This window comes from Talpa europaea (genome assembly GCF_964194135.1).
Source record: "Talpa europaea genome assembly, chromosome: 5".
NCBI classification, from domain to species: Eukaryota; Metazoa; Chordata; class Mammalia; order Eulipotyphla; family Talpidae; genus Talpa; species Talpa europaea.
This window is the reverse complement of record NC_140071.1, coordinates 45,231,795-45,254,984: the sequence shown is the minus strand read 5'-3', so window position 1 is coordinate 45,254,984 and position 23,190 is coordinate 45,231,795. Positions and strand designations below refer to the sequence as shown.

General features: G+C 42.8%; 1 protein-coding gene across 1 annotated transcript in view; it reads right to left on the bottom strand.

Annotated features, from left to right (window-relative positions):
• The window catches only part of SERINC5 (serine incorporator 5), a gene marked incomplete at both ends in the record, with an annotated part of 52,759 nt that extends 31,598 nt beyond the window's left edge, over positions 1 to 21,161 (bottom strand). The window contains 2 exons of the mRNA XM_084232933.1: positions 20,811 to 20,978; positions 21,066 to 21,161. Coding sequence (XP_084089059.1) covers positions 20,811 to 20,978; positions 21,066 to 21,161 — 264 coding nt within the window. The remainder of the gene's footprint in view (positions 1 to 20,810; positions 20,979 to 21,065) is intronic.
• Between the last annotated feature and the right edge of the window lie 2,029 nt (positions 21,162 to 23,190).

Genomic DNA, 23,190 nt, shown 5'->3' with positions numbered 1-23,190 from the left:
GTGCCTGTAGTGGAGTATTCGTAAGTCCCTTTTATGCACGCGGGTGAGGACCCACAGCCAGGAACCCGTTCAATATCGGGGCCGCTCTATAACAACATCTTTCCTTAAGTGAATAGCCATCTCTTTTTTCTCTGAATTAGCTGTTAATGGATTTGATCTTCATCCACTGAAGAGTATCATTTATGGGTCTCTATCTTCTGATAATATTTGTCTAACAATGGTTAATGCTAGTCCAATTAGAAGGTTTCAATGTAAAACCTATTTATATCATAGGAATAATTAAAATCTTCCGTAATGAAAACAAGCTGTACATTTCCATTAATGTCAGAACATAAGGATTTACTCAGTGGCTAAAAAACAACAGCAAAAACAACAGAAGTTTGCTTGTTGTTAAAGTCAAACACTCTTCAGCACAAAAAATAAGTTCAAAATCACATTATGACTGTTAGTCACAATGTTAGGGGGAAATGATGTCCTGAGCTAATCCCATACAGGCTTTGTGGACCCCACCCCCACTCCAGACTAAAGCCATCAAGACATTGGGAAAGACAAATCCCATCACCACCAAGGGAGGGTGGCTGGGACCTGAGGGTGGAGTTGGGCAGCCAGGTTGGATATAAAAACCAAACACGTGGGCCTTGGGGTCGCTGGCTCGGGATCACTCGCCTCCTGGCTTCACCGCTCCTGGCTGGCGGCCAACTCTGAGAGCGCCATTTTGGGATTCCTGATCGGCGGATCGGGTAGGACTCATTTAAAACTTTGTCTCCCACTTTTCTCCCAGAGCTGTACATTTCCTCATTTCCGCTTCCCTTGTAAATAAACCTTTTATTAACCTTTCGCGTGTGCCTGCAGTAGAGCATTGATAAGTCCTTTTAAGAGCACGGGTGAGGACCCACAGTCAGGCACCCCGTTTTGTATCGGGGTTGCTCTACAACAACAAGACAAAAAAAATATAAGAGTGGGGGAAAAATTACATAAAGCTGGTGATGAAATAATTTATTAAGCTGGTAGCATGATAATTTAGTTTCTTCTTCAGAAAAGATTTTAAAGAAATAGTAACTACTAAGAACTACAAAAAAGCAGTAATAGCTATTAAGATTTCTGTAAAATAGAAGGAAGACTAAAATTAATTGGAGTTCATCTTCTAGATGAATGAGGGTTCTCTTTCCTCAGAAAAGATCTATAGTTATTAATATATCTAAATAAAAATGGACTTTTTCAAACATGTTTTTCCAAAGTAAAACAAGGTTTTCCAGATTAGAGCCTCGGGCAAAATCCCACTGTTACTGAGACGCTCTGAGCATAGCCCCAATTTCATGAAAGATATGAAAGACTTCATGGAGATGTCAAACATTTTGTATTAAGCAAGTTCCTGCAACTGCAAATCTTTTAGTTCAGGGTAATATGTGATGGCATAAAAGAGAGACACTGCTGTATTTTTTGACCTGGTGACCCAAAACACGGAATGCCACGTAAAATACAAAATATCTATTTGAATTTAATTTCAGATAAACAACAACTTGGTTTTTTATTTATTTTTTTTTTTTTAGTGTAAGTATGTCCCATACAATATTTGGGATAGAGACTAAAAAGGTATTTCCAGGCAAGAGATGAAGCTCAGAAGAAGGCAGGGTCTCATTAGGAGGGGCAGGTAAATGCCATACTAAGAAGCTGTCCCACCAGTCAGTATGGAAATACAATTATTTAAGCAGGAATGACTTTGGCTGAAAAGGGGACAGGTTGGGGCGGGAGGGTAAGTTCGAAGACATCAGGTTTAACCAGTGCAAGCCATAGGGTGATGAAAGTAAACCAGTGGCAGAGAAAACAGAGATTGGGGAGGCAGAATCCATAGTTGGCAGGACTGCACGGGCGACAAGGTAAGTGAAGAATAGGGGGAAGGGATTTCCGCCTTTTTAACATGTTGTTTGGGGGGCGGGTGTGGAGTGTGGTTAACAGAGGACAAAGAATGGAACTGGAGGAACAGACCAGATGCTGTTTTGTTTTGGTTTTTTTTGTTTGTTTGTTTGTTTGTTTTTGTGGGACCCTCGCCAGCGGCCTGGGAACGAACCAGCGCTACAGAGGCTGTGGGCAGCCTCGCAGCCCAGCGCTCAACCGCTGCGCCACCAGGGGAGGCCCCAGATGCTGTTTTTAAACTACGGAGCTGGTGGCACCTGAGGCATCCCAGTGAGAATGCTTGGTCTGGAAATTGCTTCAAAACAGCAACACACAATGCAGGACGCTTTCCCACGCAGCTAAGGAGAAAAGTTGTTTCAATGTGAGTGAGCAAAGTCAGAGGGTTAAAATCAGATACTGAAGTCATTGGACGCCACACTCACAAGAAACAGAAACTACGCTTGCATAAACAGTGCAGTAACAGGGAAGTTAATATTGCATTCAATCTGTAAAAGCTATGTTGGTGAAAGAATCACATCCATTCACTCTTTAGGTTATGTTATTTATATGGAAGTTACCATTCCATAATGTCCATTCAACTCTTTTCCTACTTCCCTTCTCATTCCACTATCAGCAATACTATCTCCTGACTCAGCCCCGTCATACACACATGCGCACGCAATAAGAGATGCACATCAGCACCCCTTTCACCCACACCAACCCCTCTTTCACCTTTACCTTCTTTTCTACTTCTCAGACCCAAATGCCCTCTCTTATCTCCTTTCCTTCTAAAATCCATTTCAAGGAGAATGCTGATAGGCTTGAACTTCTATCCCATCATCCCCCACAAGGCCTCTCCCTTGCTGATTCCCAGGGGCCCTGAGGCACACCAAAGAGTGAGCATGTGGGATTGCATATTTTATTCAAAGTAAAAGTTGGGAAACAGTCCCTTGCTCCAAATACTAAGATGTGTTTTATGCTCTGTGGGTGACTTGATTATTGATGCTTTCTGTAAGGAGTGAGTATTTTTAAGTTAAGAACCTTCTAAACTGAAAAAGCTGGCAGGATTTACAAGGGGAATTTGTTCTGATTAAATATTTGCTGTTCCAAGTTCCACCTCAGTTTTGGAAAAAGAAAACATATATTACATACAGATTCCTCACTGTGGGGCTGCGAAGGGTGTTGCCTCTTAAGTCTGGTTCTGGGCATTCAAGGACACTTGGCATCTCAATGGGTTTCATACAGAACGGAGGGCAAGGGGTTCCCTCCCAGCCTTCAAGGCACCAAATCAAAGCCACAAACTGCCAGTAAGAAAAACAGCACACATGGTCTTTCAGCCCTAACTCCACTTCTAACTTGGGCAAACTACAAACCCTCCGTGAGCCTCAGTTTCCCTATCTGTATAAGGAAATAATACTGCCATTCATCTAATGCAGTTACCCTGAGAATGAAAACAGTTATTCCTATTTTTTTGTATTTTTAAAGATTTTATTTATTTATTTTTGCATAGAAGAACTGGGGTATAGCCCAGAGGTACAGGAGTGGAGGGGGGTGAGAGGATTCACCAGAGAAAGAGTGGGGATCAGAACAGGCAGATCTACTGAAATACACTGCTGAGGGGAAGAGAGGGCGAGACAGGAGAGGCCTGATGCACCATGTGGGTTAGCTCCCTGGCCAGGAATTGAACTCAGGCCATCGAAATGTTAGCACCTGAGACTTAACCCCTAAGCTACCAGGGAGGCACAAATACAGTTATTCTTTGTAAAGTTCATACCACAGTTCCTAATCCACAGTACCTAGTAAGTAATCTTCTTTAATTCTCATCTGTTTTATAAAAGAACTTATGTGGGAGGCAGCAAGGCACAATACATGAATCCCTGAATAGCTGGTGCATCCCGATTTAAGAATGGGGGACTGTAACACCCTAAAACTCAGCAGACACTCTACTATACACTTTACCAAAGAAAATGCTCACTGTAGGGTAATTTTCAATAAGGTGGCTTCTTCCCTGGCACATTTATGTAAGAACTGAGTTCCAAAAAGCAGCACTCACCTACTTGTCTTTCAGGGACCTAGCTGTCACCCAAAATAAAGTACATCTGAACCTCCAGGGGTTAAGCCAGGAAAGACAGATCCAAAACATTAACAAGTATTAAACTCAAAGATGGAAACTACAAGAAAATCCACATCATTTTGTCTCCATGGCTGAGATGCTAGCTATGCTCCCTGCACCCCTCCACACAACTTCAATCTCAGGCAAATGAATATAAAGAAATAACAGAAGAGCTGTAGAAATGCTTTACACATCTAAACAGTCAGTAGCCTAGATGCTATAAAGTTAGGGAAGATGTATAGACTTTGGGAGTGGTTCTTACAAAAGTAGAGAGGAGGAAGATAACAGTCATGTTCCGATAACATTAAAGTATTATTTGGGAGAGATGAGAAAATGGCATGTTAGCGAAGCTAATGATCCTTACATTTCACTACATCAAATTTCTGTTTGCATGAATAAATCTACACTGTTGAGAAAGCTTTGGGCAGGTTGGCAGAAGCAATGTGAAAAGGAGAAGAACAAGATGGGCAAGTTCTGATTAAAATCCCTTACTTTAAAACTAAATCTCAGAACAGAGAGACTCTCAGTTTGCCTCCACCTTTCTGATATTCCATGTATCATCAAACTTCCAGGTTAATTTGTTTTTCTCTGTGGATTAATTCCAGAGTTTGTCACAGTGGTCTGTGTTATTCACCAATGGCGAGAAGCTGTGACACAGAGAGTGCTAATAGCTGCTTCCATCCTCGCCAAGACAGCATCTTGATAACCAAGTCCCATTTCTTAACAGTTATCTTTCAGATCCTTTTTGGGATGTGGGGGCAATTTAAGAAGCAATAACAACCATCAAGACATGACTTCTTTTGATTGGATTTTTATAACATTTTTAAGAGAAAAATCTACATTGTGTTATGATTAAAAGCCACTACAGGAATTAAAACTCCAGAGTCCGGGTATATTTGACCCTGCCACCTCTTCAATCAGGAACTTAATGGCCCCACAGAACAACTCCACAGAGCCTCGGGAGCCCGCAAGACACAGATGAAGAAAGGTTTTCCCTCTCCTTCCCCGCCAGCATGCTGTCAGTTCCAAACAGCCACAAATATGATGACACAGCTAGAAAACAGCTCTGGTCAAACTTTAAATAATAAACTTTCCATCCAATCAAGACAACTCGTGGAAGACTGAGTAACTGTGATGGTATTAAGGGCTCTCCCACAGAAGGGGACAAGAGATGAGCTCATGTGAATCTCTTAATTCTTAGGGAATTAGGTAATGGCGTAGGCAGGATGTACAAACAAGAACTACAGTTACTGATCTTGAAGGAAAAATGAGAGTTAATTCCAGTGAAAGTTTATATAGCTCCTCAATGAGGCAACAGCTGTGGGGGTGTGGGGACCCTGGAAGAAATATGTTCTTCTTGCTGATTTGAAGTGGCCTATGAATAAAGGCAGAGGAACCCAAGGTAGGAATCTTACGTTGAACTTGGCAGTAGATCAATGCAATAGTGGAGGGGACTCTCAGAGGGGCAGTTTCAGGGTAGTAGGGTAGAAGGTTGCACAGGAAAGTGCCTGTGCAAGGGAAGTATGAGTAGATGGCTCAGCAAGAGGACAGAGCTCCAGAATGATGGCTGGACTGGAGAAAGGATTTGGTAGTGACGGGCATAGAGCTAGCAAAGGAGACATTTAATAGTGTTAGGGGAAAAGGATGTCCTAAAGCTAATTCCATGCAGGCTTTGTGGACTCCACCCCCACTCCGGACCAAAGACAAAAGGCACTGGAAGAGACAAATCCCATCACCACCAAAGGGAAAGTTGCTGGGACCTGAGGGTGGGGTTAAGCAGCCAGGTTTGGTATAAAACCAGACACGTGGGCTTTGGGGGGGGGGGTTCCCTTTTTTGGCTTTCCGCCAGCTCGCAGCACTGGGCCAGCTCTCGGAGTGCCTTTGGGTTTCCAGGTTGGTGGATCTGGTAGGACGCATTAAAGATTTTATTTCCCTATTTTCTCCCTGAGTTATACATTTCCTCATTTCCCTCTTCCCTTGTAAATAAACCTTTATTAACTTTTTGTGTATGCCTGTAGTGGAATATTAATAAGTCCCTTTTAAACACGCAGGTGAGGAGCCTCAGCCAGGCAACCCATTTTTATATCAGGGCTGCTCTGTAACAATAGGAGTAAATAAACTCACCCAGAGAGGAATATGGGTGAAGAAATGGGTGGGAGAAAGAAGAGGGCATAGCCCAGGACCCTCAGGAATGCAAACATGCAGGAGCTGGGAAGAAGAGAAAGACCAAAGAGATACTAAAAAGGTACAGAGACAGATAGTTGATGAGACACTTTCAAGAAGCAGAGCCCGGTTAGCAGTGTCAAGTACTGCCAATGTAATTAGGACTAAGAAGTGACGCTGGATTTGAAAGCAAGGTGCCATAGGGAATACTGCCCAGAATATTCCCTAGAGTAGCGTGGGAACAGAAGCAGATGACTGAGGAGATAGTTGTGGGTGGGGCAGGAAGGGAGGCTAAGGGGAAGATGCCTGGTCAGGAAGTTAGCCCAGTGAGCATATTACCCAGTTTTCAAGAACTCTCACTGCAAAGGTAAGGGTCCAAGGATCATTCTAAATGTTATTTATTCACAATTATACAAGCAATACAAAATTGTGTTCTCATTGTCAAACAACATGTAAATTACAACAAATATACAGATATCGGAGTCCCTTGACCATCATCACCCCAGTCCTCACTTGATTGCTTCCCAGAGGTAACCACGGTCACAGCTGCATGCCGTCCTTCTAGACCCTTTGCTTTGTTACTCTATACTCATTATGCCTTGCAACTATTGAACATAAATCTATTATCATCCTTTTTACTATATAGAAATTCAGTCTAGACCATCCATGTCTTAGTTTTTGTTACCCTAATGACAAACATTTAAATTGCTTCTGATTGTTCACTATTACAACTAATGTACAATACATAATGTCCATATTGTGGGTATCTCTGTATTCAAGCATTAAGGAGGGCAGATACCAACAAGGTGCATACTGGGTCAAAAAATTGGTACATTTTAAATTTTAATAGATATCACCAAATTCTCCCCAGGAGAGTTTTTTAAATTTTAGGGTTGGGGTAACAGGGAAAGTAAACAAGGGGAACCAAAATGCCAACAGAGTCCCACACACCCACATCCAGAAACCAAGAAAAGCTCTACCCCTTGTCTCTATCAGCATCTCAGTTTCTGAGTCTTTGCCTAAAAATGTCACCTCGGCACTTAAGGGGCTTGGGGGCAATGAATCCTCTGAGTCCAAGAAACAAATCTACACCTAACCCAGGGACAATTTAAAACTGCAGCTAAAATTTTGTTTTAGGTAGAAAAAAATGTCTGTTACCCTTCCTCCCCCCTCCACAGAACTAGGAGGTCTGAGAGAAGACTTTGTGCTGCCCTGCCAGGAGCAAGGCCCTTTGAAGATCTCTCTTGAACACAGAGAAGCTGGAGCTTCTATACTGAGAGGACTAAGTGTCTAAACAGGCAGGGGTTTCTATGCAGACCACTTATAGCAGGAAGATATGCTTATAGTGCCAAAGCAGTCCCAAACTTTCTTCTTGAATATGTAAACCAGCACAGATTCAGTTACAGGTTCAACTGTCTTATATAAATAATTATTAAAAACCCAGTGAAGTCAGAATTTGTGTGTATTCTTTATTCTACACTATACATTACATCTGTAAGTATACATATATAATAAAGTACAGGGTTTGATCATTTAGTCCACACCTACTCATTCCACATCTGCTATGTGCAGGTATTGTTTTAGGCGAAGGGACAATAGCAGTGAACGAAACAGGTTAAAAGTCCAGGCTAACTTTCTAGTGAAATGCTGTATACACAAAGCCATGTGTTTCCTACTTTATGGATATTTCAAGAATTTTCATGGTTAACACTAATGATTCATGATTTATGCCTTAGATGGGAAATGAGAATGAAAAGATCTTACTACCTACCATGTAACTTCAAGATTCACAGAGCCCCTAGTAATTTGTTCTCCAGTCCCACTAGTGAGAACCAGAACATGGTAAGCATTTATGTTCCTGGTCCAGGCTCTTTCCCATTTTACATTAGACCTGGAACTGGGGATCCCTAGTAGGAGGGGAACTAGATTCACTCTTTTTTTTCCACTCACTCATTTTCTTCACCACTTCTTCCCAAAAACCAAAGTTTTAAGCATTTAAACATGAAAAAAGAATGCTGGTTATTTTTATCTTTGAATGACTTACCCTTTATTTCAAAAGACTATGTAAAATAAGACATATACTGGCACATTAAATTTATTGCTACATTATTCTTGCCTAGCCAACCCAGTAGTGATTCGCACAGCCCAGTTAATAACACAAGTAAGAATTTGAGTACTCTTGGCCAAAGTTTGCCATTGAAGTTAACTTTGGAGAGAACGGGAGAATAACTGCTCACACAATGACTCTCATGGAGCCAGGAAGGTCTAACACAAATGTCAGCCTGCGCATTTGACTCCAGTCAGCTCCCACTTGTGTAAATAAAGTTTTATTGGAACACATCCCGGCTCATTTGTTAGCCTATTGTTTGGGCTTCTTTGGCCCTACAATGGCAGAGGTGGGGAGTCGCTAGAGATCACATGGCTCCCAAAGCTGAAAATGTTTACTCGTGGGCTCTTTATAGGAACTGTTCACCCAGCCCAGAAAGAATAGCTGAACTGCTGAAGTGTAAATTAACATCTCAAAGGCAAATGACAGTGATAACTTACTCTACAAACCAAAAGCCAAAGGAGCAATGAGAGCAAAGTGTCTCCTCCTTTGGACTATCTGGCACTGTCCTGCCTTCTTGCCTCCACTGAGACTGAGTCCCTCTCCAGAGGGCTGCTGTCCCAAAATGGAACTTATGCTTTAAGCCAATTCAATTGTACCTCTCTCTTATGTCATTTCTGGAGCAGCAAATTAAAGCATTTTAATTTATCTGCCTGCAAAGAGTTTTTCAGAGGGGTTGTGGAGGGAACTGGGGGAGGACATGCCGGTGCATTCCAAAGCTTCTCTCGGTGGGTCAGAAGTCCTCCATAGCTCTAACAGAAAAAAGACCTCACATCTGTTGTGCAAACACAAACACAGCCTGTGGAACCAAAAATAAAAACCCATACTGATGAAAGCCAGCATGTCAAGAGATAATTTTAGACTTACTTTAAACTGTAGAAACTGTCTTGCTGAAATTTAAAAACCACACCCTCAAAATACCAACCCCCCTTGTGATTAAGCTCAACCCTGTTTTAGAAGGCAACACACACTCCATTCTCCTTTTAAAAATCTCCTACCTCAGGGCCTCCCCGGTGGCACAGCGGTTGAGCACAGGGCTGCGAAGCTGCCCGCAGCCTCTGCAGTGCAGGTTCGATCCAACATGGTGCACAGACCTCTCCTGCCACCCGCTGCTCCCCTCAGCAGTGTGTTTTGTCAGTCTGCCTGTTCTGCTCCCCGCTCTGGCTCTGGTGAATTCTCTTACCCTCCCGCGCTTCTGATTGTACCCAATGCTTGTATAAAAAAATAAATAAATCTTTAAAAAAAAAAATCTCCTACCTCAGCTCCCAATCTGCAGACAAGAGCAGAGAAAAGGCATTCCTGAGTCCCAAAGTGACCTCAAAGGTCAACAGAAATGACAGTTAAGCTGACAGTTTTCCAGTAGTTGATAATGGAGTTCATATCTGTAGCTTCCAAACACACCCAGGTGTGTACATACAGTGTAAGTTTAGGTGCTCCTTCTGGAAATACTTAACAATCTGTTCTCTTCCCTGACTTGGGGTCCAGTTCTCTAAGGACATCTCTAAGGATGTAAGTATGTGTGTTATTCATACTAACATCCCTGTACCTTGCACAGTGCTTGGGATGCACACGCACACGTGTGTGTGTATGTGTGTGTGTGTATATATGTGTGAGTTACATAATATTTTTAAAGTATGAGCTCAGGTTACAGTTTAACCAAGTGCTAAATCACTCTTTTAAACTCTGTAAAGACTCAAGTAGTCACAGGATTTGTTTCCACTTCCAGTGTTTTGAAGCTACTATCACTAGTTGATTCTATGTTATTCCATGTCTGTTCCCTCTGGTCCCTTTTATAATGACATAACTGTTTATTTCCAACTGTAAGTTCCTGTCTGTTTTATTTATCTGCAGAGTGCTCCAAGGCTCTGTCTGCGGCACTTGCTTAACAGATGCTTTTCATAATGACAGGAATAAGTGTGCTAGGGAAACTTTGGGTCTCTCATCTTATCTGTCTCCCACTCCCACAACCAGACCAAGCCTGTAACAAAGGGACTATTAACACCTTATGCCCTACCCCCCACCAAGCTTCTGGGTAAAAGATCTTCTAGACTAAGGGCAATAACTATTGTTTATTTTCTGGCTGCAGGAAAACTCACTATTACTGGACAAGCATCAAACCTCTTTGTCTTTGGCTCAGACTCGAAAAAAAGACTCAGTTGGGTATCCTTTGTTATAGGCAACCCCGATATAAAATAAAACGGGTTGCCTGGCTGTGGGTCCTCACCCGCGCGCTTAAAAGGGACTTATTAATACTCCACTACAGGCACACACAAAAGGTTAATAAAAGGTTTAATTACAAGGGAAAGAGAATTAAGGAAATGTACAACTCAGGGAGAAAATAGGGAAATAAAGTCTTTAATGCGTCCTACCCGATCCGCCGACCTGGAAACCCAAAGGCACTCTCAGAGCTGGCCTACTGCAAGCTGGCGGGGAGCCAAAATGGGGGATCCTCTCCAAAGCCCACGTGTCTGGCTTTATACCACACCTGGCTGCTTAACCCCACCCTCAAGTCCCAGCCACCTTCCCTTTGGTGGTGATGGGATTTGGAGTTCTCAGTGTCTTTTTGGCTTTGGTCTGGAGAGGGGGGTTGAGTCCACAAAGCCTGTATGGAATTAACTTTAGGACAGCCTTTTCCCCCTAACACCTTTAGTTCACAGGGCTGCCTGCAGTACAAAACTATTCCCATCATCATTTTCCCGCCATTCATTTGTATGTGTGGGAGGGTGAAGCCCCAGCAGTGAGAAGTGAGCAATGGGAGGGCGGCAGGGACTCTTTCTTCCTCCCAGATGGTGTTATGATGTCTGCATGGAATTAGACCAAAGAGAAAATTACTTTGGACATGTGTTCCCTGAGTCACCTCAACTTGGAGGAGGGACCCAGAGGATTTAAGAGAAAATCTCATCACCAGCTCCCCACAGGGAAACTCTGCTTAGACCAGAGCGGGAATCTTTTCTCAATGTTCTATAAACTGTTTGAGGTCTGATAATCTAAACCCACTTTTAATCCCAGTAAACATACTTGTTGAAATACCTAACACATATAACTTATAACAGTATAATGAACTCTGCTGCTGTTCAGAAAGAAAACTTTTGAAAAGCATGGATTAAAAAAAGTCCTCTAGAGGGCCTCCCCTGTGGCGCAGCAGTTGAGCGCTGGGCTGCGAAGCTGCCCCAGCCTCTGCAGCACTGGTTCGATCCCCAGCTGCTCCCCGGCCACAGGAGGAGGGTCCCACATGGCGCGCAGACCTCTCCTGCCGCCCGCTGCTCCCCTCAGCAGTGTACTTCTGTGTACTTGTACTATACCCAGTGCTTGTATAAATAAATAAATTAAAAAAAAAAAGTCCTCTAGAATGCGCTAGAACTGGGTCAGCTTTTCCCCTGACCCTAATGCAACCCTTGCTCTAACACAAAAACTCTAAAGTCAGCTAAGACTACAGTGTTCTTCTTGGGGCTTCAATGCTCTGTTAGAAAGCCGCATGCTAGGTCTCACAGGTACACTGTGCTCTTCACATTCAACCCGTAAATACCAAAATTAAACAAGAACCAGCTTTCCCAGCTTCAGCATGAATACCTGTCATTCTTTGCAAAGAAAAAGAATCGAAAATGGTGTTTTAGATCTAAGTGGAATTTTTTATATCACTGATGTTTGTTTACTTTAAAAAGATGTTTTCACCAAACACAACTTAAAGGCAGGTTTTATTTTGTGTGCAAAGCCACTGAATGAATAAAATACTAGATTTGTGGTTGCCCTTATTTTCTACTTTAACTAACAATGATCCCTTGAGCTTAGCTTTTGCAAGAGGAAGGAGGAAGCTGGGGAATATAAGCAAAAAAAGCTGCTAAAGGCCTGAGGTTGTGCTTTTTCCAGAAGGAATACCTTCCCCAACTACAGGAGTTTTAAGATTAGGAATCAGGAGGAAGGAAACTTGCTAAGGCTTTCCCTCTACTTTTGTAAACATCTGAGCAACAAGCAAGCCAACTTGTAAAGGCAGGAAAAGCCCTGGTGTGACTGAACAACTGTCTAGGGTCTAGTCCTGGCTGTGCCTGTTGAAACTCACTGCCCTGGACAAGTCAGTTGCTTCCCTAAGATACAGCCCCTCATTTGTCAAATGGGTTGGTTAGGATTATGACTTAATCTTCCAATTTATTCAAATTGTACTCTGATGAAGGAGATCTGTATTTTCTCTGCATAACACATCACCACATATTCACTGTCTCTCCATGGGGCAAAACAGTTATCATAAATGTGAGTTGTATCCTCTTTTCCATTTTTCATCTCTTTAATCCTTTAACTAGGACCTTTATTTCATGTATATTTTATCTCCACTTTCCCCACAAACAATACTTATCCTACTACTTTCATAGTTCTCTTAGCACTACATGTTAAAAATAAAAAGTAAATAAAGAAGCTCATGTAACAAATTTCTAAGTCTCAAACATACTGGATCAAAACTGTCAACTCCAGGAACCACCAAAGTATTGCAAAATGCCACTATGAGCCAAATGCAGAAGGAATAGCCCTTCGAAATCTAAGTTGTCTTGAAGGAAAGTAGTGTTTGTGTTCACCAATAGTCACTGTACTTGGAGAACCCAAAATTTAGAAATGGAGCACATTTGGGAGAAATACAAGTAGCAAGCAGCAGCCTCAGGTCTCCCACAGGATTAGTTCTAGAAAAAGAAGTTTGAGGCAGTGAACAAGCCAAGTGGGGGATGGTCAGGAGCAATCCAAGTTCGAGTAACACAACAGAAGGTGACACCAGGGAGCCTAAGGGGCTGAATCTTTCTGAATGGAAAACAGTGGAAACCCAATATTTTTATGACCCGTCTGAGGAAAGTGTGGATCTAAGAAAAAAACTGGGGAGAAGGATGAGGAAGGGGCCCCGGCACTGTTTAGAGAAGTGTGCTCCAACAAGCAAACATGAATACAGGAATAACCAAAGCCAAAAATGAATGAGCTGCCCCAACGGGTAGTGTTCCAGGCAGAGAGGAGATGGCCACTTCCTGCTGAGAGGTTGAGAACAAGATTTGATGTGACCTTAGGAACAGATTGGATACAAATAATCATTCTTCAACTATTTCCCTTTCATCTACTTCCACATAATTACTACCATCCATAATAATACTGTTAATACTCATGAATTTCTTGGTGTAGCACCTTTTCCCTTCTGCTCCTGATGAAGACAATTCACAGCATTTCCCTTTCCCTTCTCCGGAAGACAATAATGAACAGTGAAAATAACTGGGAAATACTAGCTAAAAAGTTTAAATATCACCTCTAGGGAATGTATTGTGAGAAACTGGATTTACTGAATAGAGAAAAATCCTTTAAGCCCAACCTGCTGTTTTTGTTCAAAGGGCCTAAATCCATAGTTAGCAGACTTAACATTCATCTCTTTCCCTTCCTTTGCAAATTTTGGACTCTATGATAAATATAGATATTTTGATTAGAATATGTACTTAATTGTTCTTTTAAAAGAGGTAGGTGATGCATGTGACTTAGGAAAGAAGTCTGTTTAGATCCAATTCCATGTCCCACCTCTATCCTTTAAGTCATTAAGTCCAGTGGACCAAAGTGACTGATCAGCGCAATTTCTAATGATGCCAAATTCCAGTACATAAAGGGGAAACTAGTTCTGGTAAAGAAAGGCTTCCCAGGCCCCAGCCTGCAGCTATGTATGTAGATTCTAGCAGCATACTGCCCACCATAACAGGCGTGGTAAGGGAGCCCTCATCACCATTTGCCTGCCCTCTAAAAACTTTTCAGAAACTTTTAAGATTCATTTCATTTATTTATGCATACAAGAGCTGGGGTGCAGGCCAGAGGTGCGGGGGGTAGAGGTGAGAAGATTCACCAGAGACAGAATGGGAAGCAGAACAGGTGGATACTGAAATACACTGCTGAAGGCAGCAACAGGCGAAACAGGGTTTCCTGCGCCATGAGGGTTAGCTCCCTGGCCGGGGATTGAATTCACTGGAGTGGCTGAAACTTAACCCCTTTTGCCACCAGGGAGACCCCCTTTTCAGAAACTCTTGATCGCAGAGCTACTTTGGGAACTGCAAATCCAAATGCATTCAGGGGACAAGAAGCAAGGATAAATACGTGATATAAGGAAACAGCCTGCTAGTTCCTTCCACAGATAGCCAAATTTAAATTAAAAAAAAAAAAAATCTACTGGCCAAACAAGAACCTATAAGCTAAATACAACTCCAGAGCCAGGGCAAGTCCCATGGTTTGACCCGGATCATATGAAATCTCTGGGTGTGGCACTGGCTAATGGGTGGGGGTGGGGCTGCCCTGGACTCTAATCATAGCTGACTTGCATCAAGTCCAGGGAGAGAATGGAATTCAGGAGCTGCTTGTAAGATAATGGGGAAATTCAGTCATGAACACCCATCTTATTGGGATCCCATTAGATCTTTTCCTTTGAAGCCCAGACTATACTGCAACATTATCATCCTGTGCTGAAAAAAACAAAAACCAAAGAGCTCTTTCCATAGGCGATAATGAGCAGTCAGAAGAGTAGTACAGTTTCCACATCACTACTCACTCAAAAGAAAAATTGACTTAGACCAGTCAACAGAAAAGAATGTGTAAAGTAAAACGTATTTTCAAGAGCTCGAGATCACAGTAAAACATAATCCTTCTAAACAAATGAAGGAACAAAAAACGACTATCAAAAATAATGATCTTGGGGCCTCCCTGGTGGTGCAAGAGGTTAAGACGCAACCTATGAAGCAATCCACAGCCTCTGTAGCACAAGTTCAATCCCCTGTCTGGCCAGGGAGCAACCCACATGGTGCAGCAGACCTCTCCTGACTTGCCCAGTGCTCCCCTCAGTAGTGTATTTCTGTCAATCTGCCTGTTCTGTTCCCCACTCTGTCTTTGGTGAATACTCTCACCCCACAACACACACCTCCTCTGGCCTGTACCCCAGCTCTTGTATGCATAAATAAATCTTTAAAAAAAAAAAACACAATTATCTTAATCTCTCCTCTCAGCACAATAATTATGAAACTGAAGATAAATGGCTAAAATATTATTGGAATCTAAGAGAACACAAAAGGGCAGGGGAACTTTTCTAACTCCCCTCCGAGGCTTGTTTCGAGGCTTGTTTTTACAGAGGCGGCTTATCTGACATAGACTGAGCAAACAGAAGCAAACAAGCCCGAGCTGATCTCCAAGGCTTGCCTGAGACAAGAGTGCAGAGAACGGGGTGGGGAGGGAGAGGGAGTATCCAGAGGCGGGGACCCACCAATAGAAATTCAAAACTCCCCTTAATGCTTTTTCATGTGTTGCCCAATACCTAGCCAATGAATTTCATCCAAGTTTCTTTGCCCACTTTTTAGCCAATAAAATTTAACTCCTTTGTCCTTAACACCTACCCCCAAAATCTGTATTACCTTATTACCTTTCTTAAAGGGGAGGTAGATATGCGTTTATCTCCTGTCTCCTAGCCAACTGATGCACAATAAAGCTGATTTCTTGACTCAAAATACCCCTAGTATCATAATTTGATTTGTGCATGGGGGGCGGGCCCACTAGCTTGAAACAAGTTTTCAAAATTTAAACTGCAACACAAAAACATTCTTCCACAGAGAAAGACAAATACTACATAATTCCACTTATTTGCGGAATCTGAAAAACTAAGCAAAACATAACTCAGATACAGAGAACAGATTGGTAGGTAACAAAAGGTGTTAGGGGGAAAAGGATGTCCCAAAGCTATTTCCATATAGGCTTTGTGGACTCCACCCCCACCCCAGGTCAAAGCCAAAGACACTGGGAACTCCAAATCCCATCACCACCAAAGGGAAGGTGGCTGGGACCTGAGGGTGGGGTTAAGCAGCCAGGTGGATACAAAAGGCAGACACGTGGGCTTTGGGGCGCTCTCCATTTTTGGGCTCTCAGCCAGCTCGGAGCGTCTGGTCAGCTCGGAGAGTGACTTTGGGTTTCCAGGTCGTCGGATCGGGTAGGACGCATTAAAGACTTTATTTCCCTATTTTCTCCCTGAGTTGTACATTTTCCTTATTTCTTTTTCTCTTGTAAATAAACCTTTTATTAACCCTTTTGCGTGTGTCTGTAGTAGAGTATTCATAAGTCCCTTTAAAGCGCGCGGGTGAGGACCCACAGCCAGGAACCCGTTTAATATCGGGGTTGCTCTATAACAAAGGGAGGAAGTTTGGGAGGTGGGGGGCAAAATGAGTGGAAGTATCAGTTATAAAATAACAAAGTCACAGGCGATGCAGTGTATAGCGTGGGGTTTCTAGGCAGTGATATAGTATGGCAAACTAGAAAAACTGCTAAGAATAGATGGGAAATACACTTATTGTGGTGATCATATCACAATGTATACAAAGTCAAATCATTATGTTGTATAACTGAAACTAATATAATGTATGTCAATTATATTTCAATTTTTAAAGAAAAAACACCCTTCTGTGATATGGAAGATGTGTTTGGTTCTGGGGGAAAAAAATGTAAAGATTAATCATCTTGAGCATGACTTACCAACCATCTCCATGAGTAGAGCAGCCCAAAATCCAAACAGAACATGGATCAAGAATATGAACCAGGGGCCTGCCTGGTGGCGCAGGGGTTAAAGACAGTGCTATCAAGCTATCTGCAGCCACTATAGCACAGCGTTCTGATCCCCAGCAGGCCAGGAAGCTAATCCACATGGCTTAGTAGACCTCTCCTGTCTTGCCCACTGCTCCCCTCAGCAGTGTACTTCAGTATATCTGCCTGTTCTGCTCCCCACTCTGTCTCTGGTGAATCCTCTCTCACACACATCCCCACCCTCTGGCTTACACCCCAGTTCTTATATGCATAAATAAATAAATCTTTAAAAAAAGAAAGAAAGAAAGAAAATGAACCAAAGATATTTCCTGTTAGGTACGTTTAAGTCTCTTCCAACTTTGGCCTGGCACATTGAGCCCTCAGGGAAGAAGGCCTGGGTCCACAGAGCTCACCTGTCCTTCCTTTTCCATATTTAGTTGGCTTTAAAGGCCCCTAATTCCCTAAGAAACAAGAACGCCGCATTCTGTCCTCCCAAAATGCCTGCGTAGCTTCCCAGAATGCCCACACATTAAGTGTTATCATTTGCCTCCAAACACAAAAGCTACATCTTGATTAAGTGATGCAGATCAATGAACTTGATCTTCCACCAATATTTAACATTTCTAATCTAAATCAGATTTTTAATTCCCCAGGTATCAAGATTTTTCCTGTTTGAATTACATGGTTAATAGTAAGACTGACCTGCAATCAAATGGCTCCTAGGTTTCGAGATGGAAAACGCGCTCTGGAAACAGAGTCACACACATTAAGATCATTAAGCAGAGTAGAGCTTTCTCTGGCTGAGTTCTCATGGGAAGGAGTTTCTCTAGTGAAAAGCAACAGGACAAAGTTTGACCCAACATCTCCTTGCAGTTCTCTCTTGCTCAGACTTTAACTGCATTCTGAAACCAAGGCAAAAACCTGAAGAAAAAAAAAAACCTGAAATGGGGGCTGCCTTTTGTGTTCTTAACTCGTGTACCAAAGGCCATTGTGGCTCTGCACAGAGCCCCATCCACTGCACACAGTGCAGGGCACTCCTGCTGGGCAGGAGGCAATGACATCTCCAATCCGGGCCCTTACAAGCAAACAGTGCTTTCTCTCTCCCACTGCACCCTCCAACATTTCCACAGGCCAACAAAGAGGGGGTGAGAACTCCAGCAGAAGTCCATTGAGTCCCCACAAGGGGACCTTTCAACGCCCACCCTCAAGCACCGCCTGAGGATGAGATCAGCCTCTATTCTATAGGCAATGAAACAAGCTGACTTTGTGACCAGTTGGCCAGTGCCCTGTGAGGCCCTAAAGATGGAAAGGGATTGGTTGCGCCCACAGAGCCTTCATTCCCTATGCAGGGAGCCCAGCCAAACCATTTTTAAATAAATACATTCAGTCAATAGAAATATTTACAAGGCCTCTCTAAAGGTCAGAGTTAGCCCTTTCCCTACCCTTTACTCTGACCCCAAATCACACTGCACACACACCACAGCTGGGGGCTCACCTCTCTAAACATCCCCCATTTCTGTGACAGCCTCCTACTCAAGACTATCTAATAGCTCGCTGTTTGCCATCAGACATGGTCAAATACCTCACCTTCATACTGAAATTCCTATAACATCCATGTCCCCTCTTTCCTCCAGTGCAGCCTTATTCGTGTTCTCTTCCCTTCTCTCAACATACACAACCTAGTAGCTATGAACACATTCAGCCTGGGTTCAAATCCCAACTCTACCACGAGGAGCTTGAGACCTTAGGGAAGTACTTGAATGACTCTGTGACTCAGTTTCTCCATCAGCAGAGTGGGATGATAATAGCACCTACTGCTCAAGTGAGGACAGCAGCAATGAACTGAGATGACACAGGAAAATGCTCAGAATAAACCCTGGCTCACACTATCATTCAATAAATATTAGCTACCAAAATACTTATTATCACGCAAGCCATTTCTTCCAGGAATCCTTCCCTAGCAGTATCAGTCAATATCTCAGTTCCTGAAATGTTCTAGACCAGTCAGAAAGCACAGATACTGGCTGGACTTGTCAGGGACTGTTTCACGGGGCAGGATACTTGAAATGGTAACCAAATGTTAAATTTATTATTATGAAAGTCATAAAAGATACACTGGTGGTTCCCAAATGGCCTTGACTATCAGGAACAATGTTTCTGGCAAGTTCAGCAGCAAACATATATTAAAATCTTATACAGCTTCATATGTTGTTTCTTGGAGCCAAAGCTCAATTCCACTGAGACAGAAAACTTCTTACAAGCCACAGACATCTGTATACACTGACAGTCCTCACCACAGGGAAATGGTGGGGATGCAAGTCAGTGCTTTTTGAATTTGAAAGAGAACATTAAATTACCCCAAAAACAAAGCCAGTAAGTGATAGATTTAAGTGGATCTTCCAGAAGAGTTAAACTCTACCCTTTCAGTATTCCTCTGTACTAACGGCACAAACAGAAGATGAAACTATGCTAGTAGCAAGGGAGCTGCTGGCCACCACCATGGAGATGGAGGAGAACCTGGTTTCGATTACTGAGGGTGGCCTTCATTCTTGTTCTCTCTGCCTCCAAAGGTCTTGCATCCTCTCATATGGCAGTTACTATTTTCTACCTTGTTTATGCCTCAGAAGGCTTTCTGGTTTTATGGATTCTGAGCTCCATTTCCACACCTCTTACCACACTCACTTCCTGAACAGAGATGGAATTAAAGCAACCAGAGAAAATCTATGTTTCAGAAGTTCTTTCAGAGCATACACAATCACAATTATGAAAGTATCATCCAGCAGAAAGCTCTAACGCATGGATAAGAAGATATTCAATTCTTTTAAGAAAATGATTGCTTTGAAGTACTTGAGAGTATTTAAAAGTCTGGTGTTGCAGCTCAAGGTTGGGGAGAACAAACACTTCCTGGGGAGTTGTTCCTGGTGATGTCACCTCCACTGTCAGGGGTGCATGGGAGCCCTGCCCCTGGCCTCCCTCTTCTCACTCTGCTGAACCCCCAGGGATGCAGTGCTGAACATAAACTCTAAGGGGAAGTAGGGATGGGGTTGCTAGCCTTTCCTCCTTTCCTGTGGCTGAGAGCAGTCCCGGGGGAAAACACCAGCTATTCTTCCTAGCAATCTGTTCCCCTCAGAGGAGGCCTGAGCTAGCCCACTCAACTCCCCAGGTGGGTGACTCATTTGGGGTTCAGTAGAAGGCAGTTCACTCCCCTGCAGAGAAAGCCAATTGTCTCACATCAGCTTTATGAAGGATAAAGGTGATTATCTGTCATCTACTTGTTGACATCATAGTCTTTTTGTCATTTCGTTCAGAACTGGACAAGGAAAGGATGGTGGTGTTTATTGGGGGTCCCTCAAACACCCAACAAATTCCCCATATCATCGGACTAACCAATAAGTCTACTATGGGGAAAAGGAAAGCTCCAGAAAAGGGTGCTTTAAGTATCTACATCAGAGTCACCTGAGAGGTCCATCTCTGCATACACTGCCCAAGAAAGGGCTGAAAATCCAACCCACCTCCCCCAGAAATACCCACCATGTCCATAAAATTAACAACCACCCTACAGCCCTCCTCATTGTGGGATTATTTACACGTTATCAGGCTTCAGACCAAATTGTTTTATAACAGCTGCTACTTGAAATACTAGCACTCACCCTTTTGATAAAGGCAAAGTAAAAACCACAAACCCACAAGAAAAAACTATACACCTAAGGAGGAACACTTATAAACAAGGCAGAGAAAACACACAATCCTCTGATACATGTATTCTCCACCAAAAGGACCACCCAGCATCTGTACAGAAGAGCCAGGTATTAGGTGTTTGGGGTCTGCTGCTTGGCAGGCCAGCACTGAAGAGGCTTCAGGAAGATTCAGAAAGTATACCCAACCTCAAGGTTGGATGGCCCGATCCTCTAAACTGAGTGTCTCCCACACACCCTCATCAACTGTCAGAATGGGAAGCGCTAACAGAGACAGACTCACGCGCTCTTTCATCTCATTGGCCACAGTCGTAGACATCATGATGCAGCAGAGGATGGCAACCAGGATGAAGTATAGCGCATACATGAAGCGGGTGCCCCGGGACTGTCGGATCTTGGGGCAGCAGTCGCAGCAGAGGGAACAACCAGCAGTCCCACAGCAGCAGGCCAACTAGAAAAGGAACATAAAACATTCTCTTAGACATCACTCCTTTACAAGCCTGGAGCCCAGACTTCTGCAGATCAACCTATGAGTTACCAGTCTTCCAAGGCATCCTGTCCATGGGGCATGCAGGGTCAAGTGTGTGCGAACAAAGCTTCCACCAGAATAGGTGGGTGTTGCCTTTAATGTCATGCTTGGGAGATGATAATGACAGAGAAAAGGCCCAGTTCACCTGAAGCACTATAATCCTTACTTTAGACCCAATAAAGATTTCTGGGACCTGTGAGAATAAGAGAAGTCCAGCACTAGACAGGCCAGGGTAAGGTGGGAAAAACATGGAAAACAGAAATTGGGCCCAAAAGAGGCAATGTCCAACTCCACGAGCCCAAGAATGAACCCTATGAACACGCAGGGCCATGTTGGGATGGGAAAGGCTAGTATGCTGCATCCACCTGCCTGCAGGAATCAAGAGTAACTGGAAGCTCAAAAGGCCACCAGAGCACCAATCCCCTAAGGGTGAGCTCTTAGGCAGGGAGTGGGATATGACTAGAGGTTGGTGGGCTATGCAAATGGACTAAATTTGGGGCTATTAAGTAAAACACAGATTAAGATTTCAGGTTTGGATCTGGTGGGGTTTTTTGTCTGTTTTAAATACTATTTTTAAGAGTAATTAAAGGTTTATAATAAAATTGAGAGGAAGATACAGAGATATCCATATACCCCCCCTACTCCCACATGTGTAGATCCCTTATTATCAATTATTGCTCACCAGAATGGTATATTTTTAACCAAATTTAACTTACATTTACACATTGTAGTCTCCCAAAATCCACAGTTAACCTAAGGGTTCTCTCGGTGTTGTATATTCAATATGTTTGGATAAATGTGTGATGACATATGTCCATCATTATAGTACCATACAGAGCATTTTCACAGCCCTAAAAAGAAACTAGATCTTCAAGAGAACAGTGGGCAATCGAGGATAGGCTATATGGTCGGGCTCAGAGTCAGCCCACCTGGGTTTGAAATGGGCTCTTTGCCACATATCAGCTATGAACTATGAACAAGCTATATGACTTTTTAAGATTTGGACTCCTCATTTATAAGCTGAGGATGGTAGCAGTACTTATGCTGAGGTATTTTGGATGATATCATGGGACACACCTGCATGTATTAACACTATCCTCCATGTAAATCCTAGCAAAATTCAATCTATCGGTAATAATTCAGAAGGAAGTTTGGGACTTTTGAAATTCATGGCTTCAAAACAAGCATCAATTCAAATGCTACATGATAAACATTACTTACAATGTAAAGAAGTCATAGGTGTACATGTACAAGAACACCAGCTGTCAACATAATGATGTTGTAACGGAAGTTAGAAATGTAGTCATTTCCTAAGTTAATTCATTCACTTTGTGAAATTGCCGTTGTTGGACCGTGTGATATAATACGATATACAGATGACACAGAGTTCCTAAATACAAAGCAATAAGAACATAGGAGATTCGATCTAATGTCTTTGGCCCCATGCCTGACAGAGCTCCTAAAAGCCTTGTAAATTCTTAAGTGATAAGAGCACTGGGGGTATCTTTTGTTCTAACATTTGGTCTTTGACCCTGGTTCCAGACACAGAGCTCCTGAAATCCTTGTAATTCTGGGTGGTAGTGTGTGTTTTGTTCTAATGAGGCCAGTCAGGGTGACTCTTGAAGGAGGATTTGTCAGCAGAAAGACCCAGTGATGATTAGAAGCTTGAAATTTTCATTAATGTCCCCTAAACTTGTGGAACCTGATACTATCTTCGGGTAAGTAGTGTCAGAATGGAGTTAAATTGTAGGGTACCCAGCAGATGCCAGAGAGATTTGCTTGGTGTAGGGGAAAACCTCCACACATTTGATTAGAAGTGCGTTCTTAGAAATGAAGTAGTTTCTCTGGTATAGTAAAGGAGATACGCAGAAAAGAAACACATAGTAGGGCAGAACTGGGCTTTTCCCTAAATATAGGCAGGAAAACACTAAGGTCATCCTTAAATGCACTACTTCATCACTTACAATTTTTACTAATGTACTTTTTCATCTTACATTCAATTTTCCTAGCCAGCTTGTAAGACTCTTCTTATCTTATAAGATTAGGCCATTGCTTTGTAAGATTAGTTATAGATCACATAAGTGGGACCCCAAATATTACATATGTGGTATTCTGTGGGTCACTTTTCAATTCA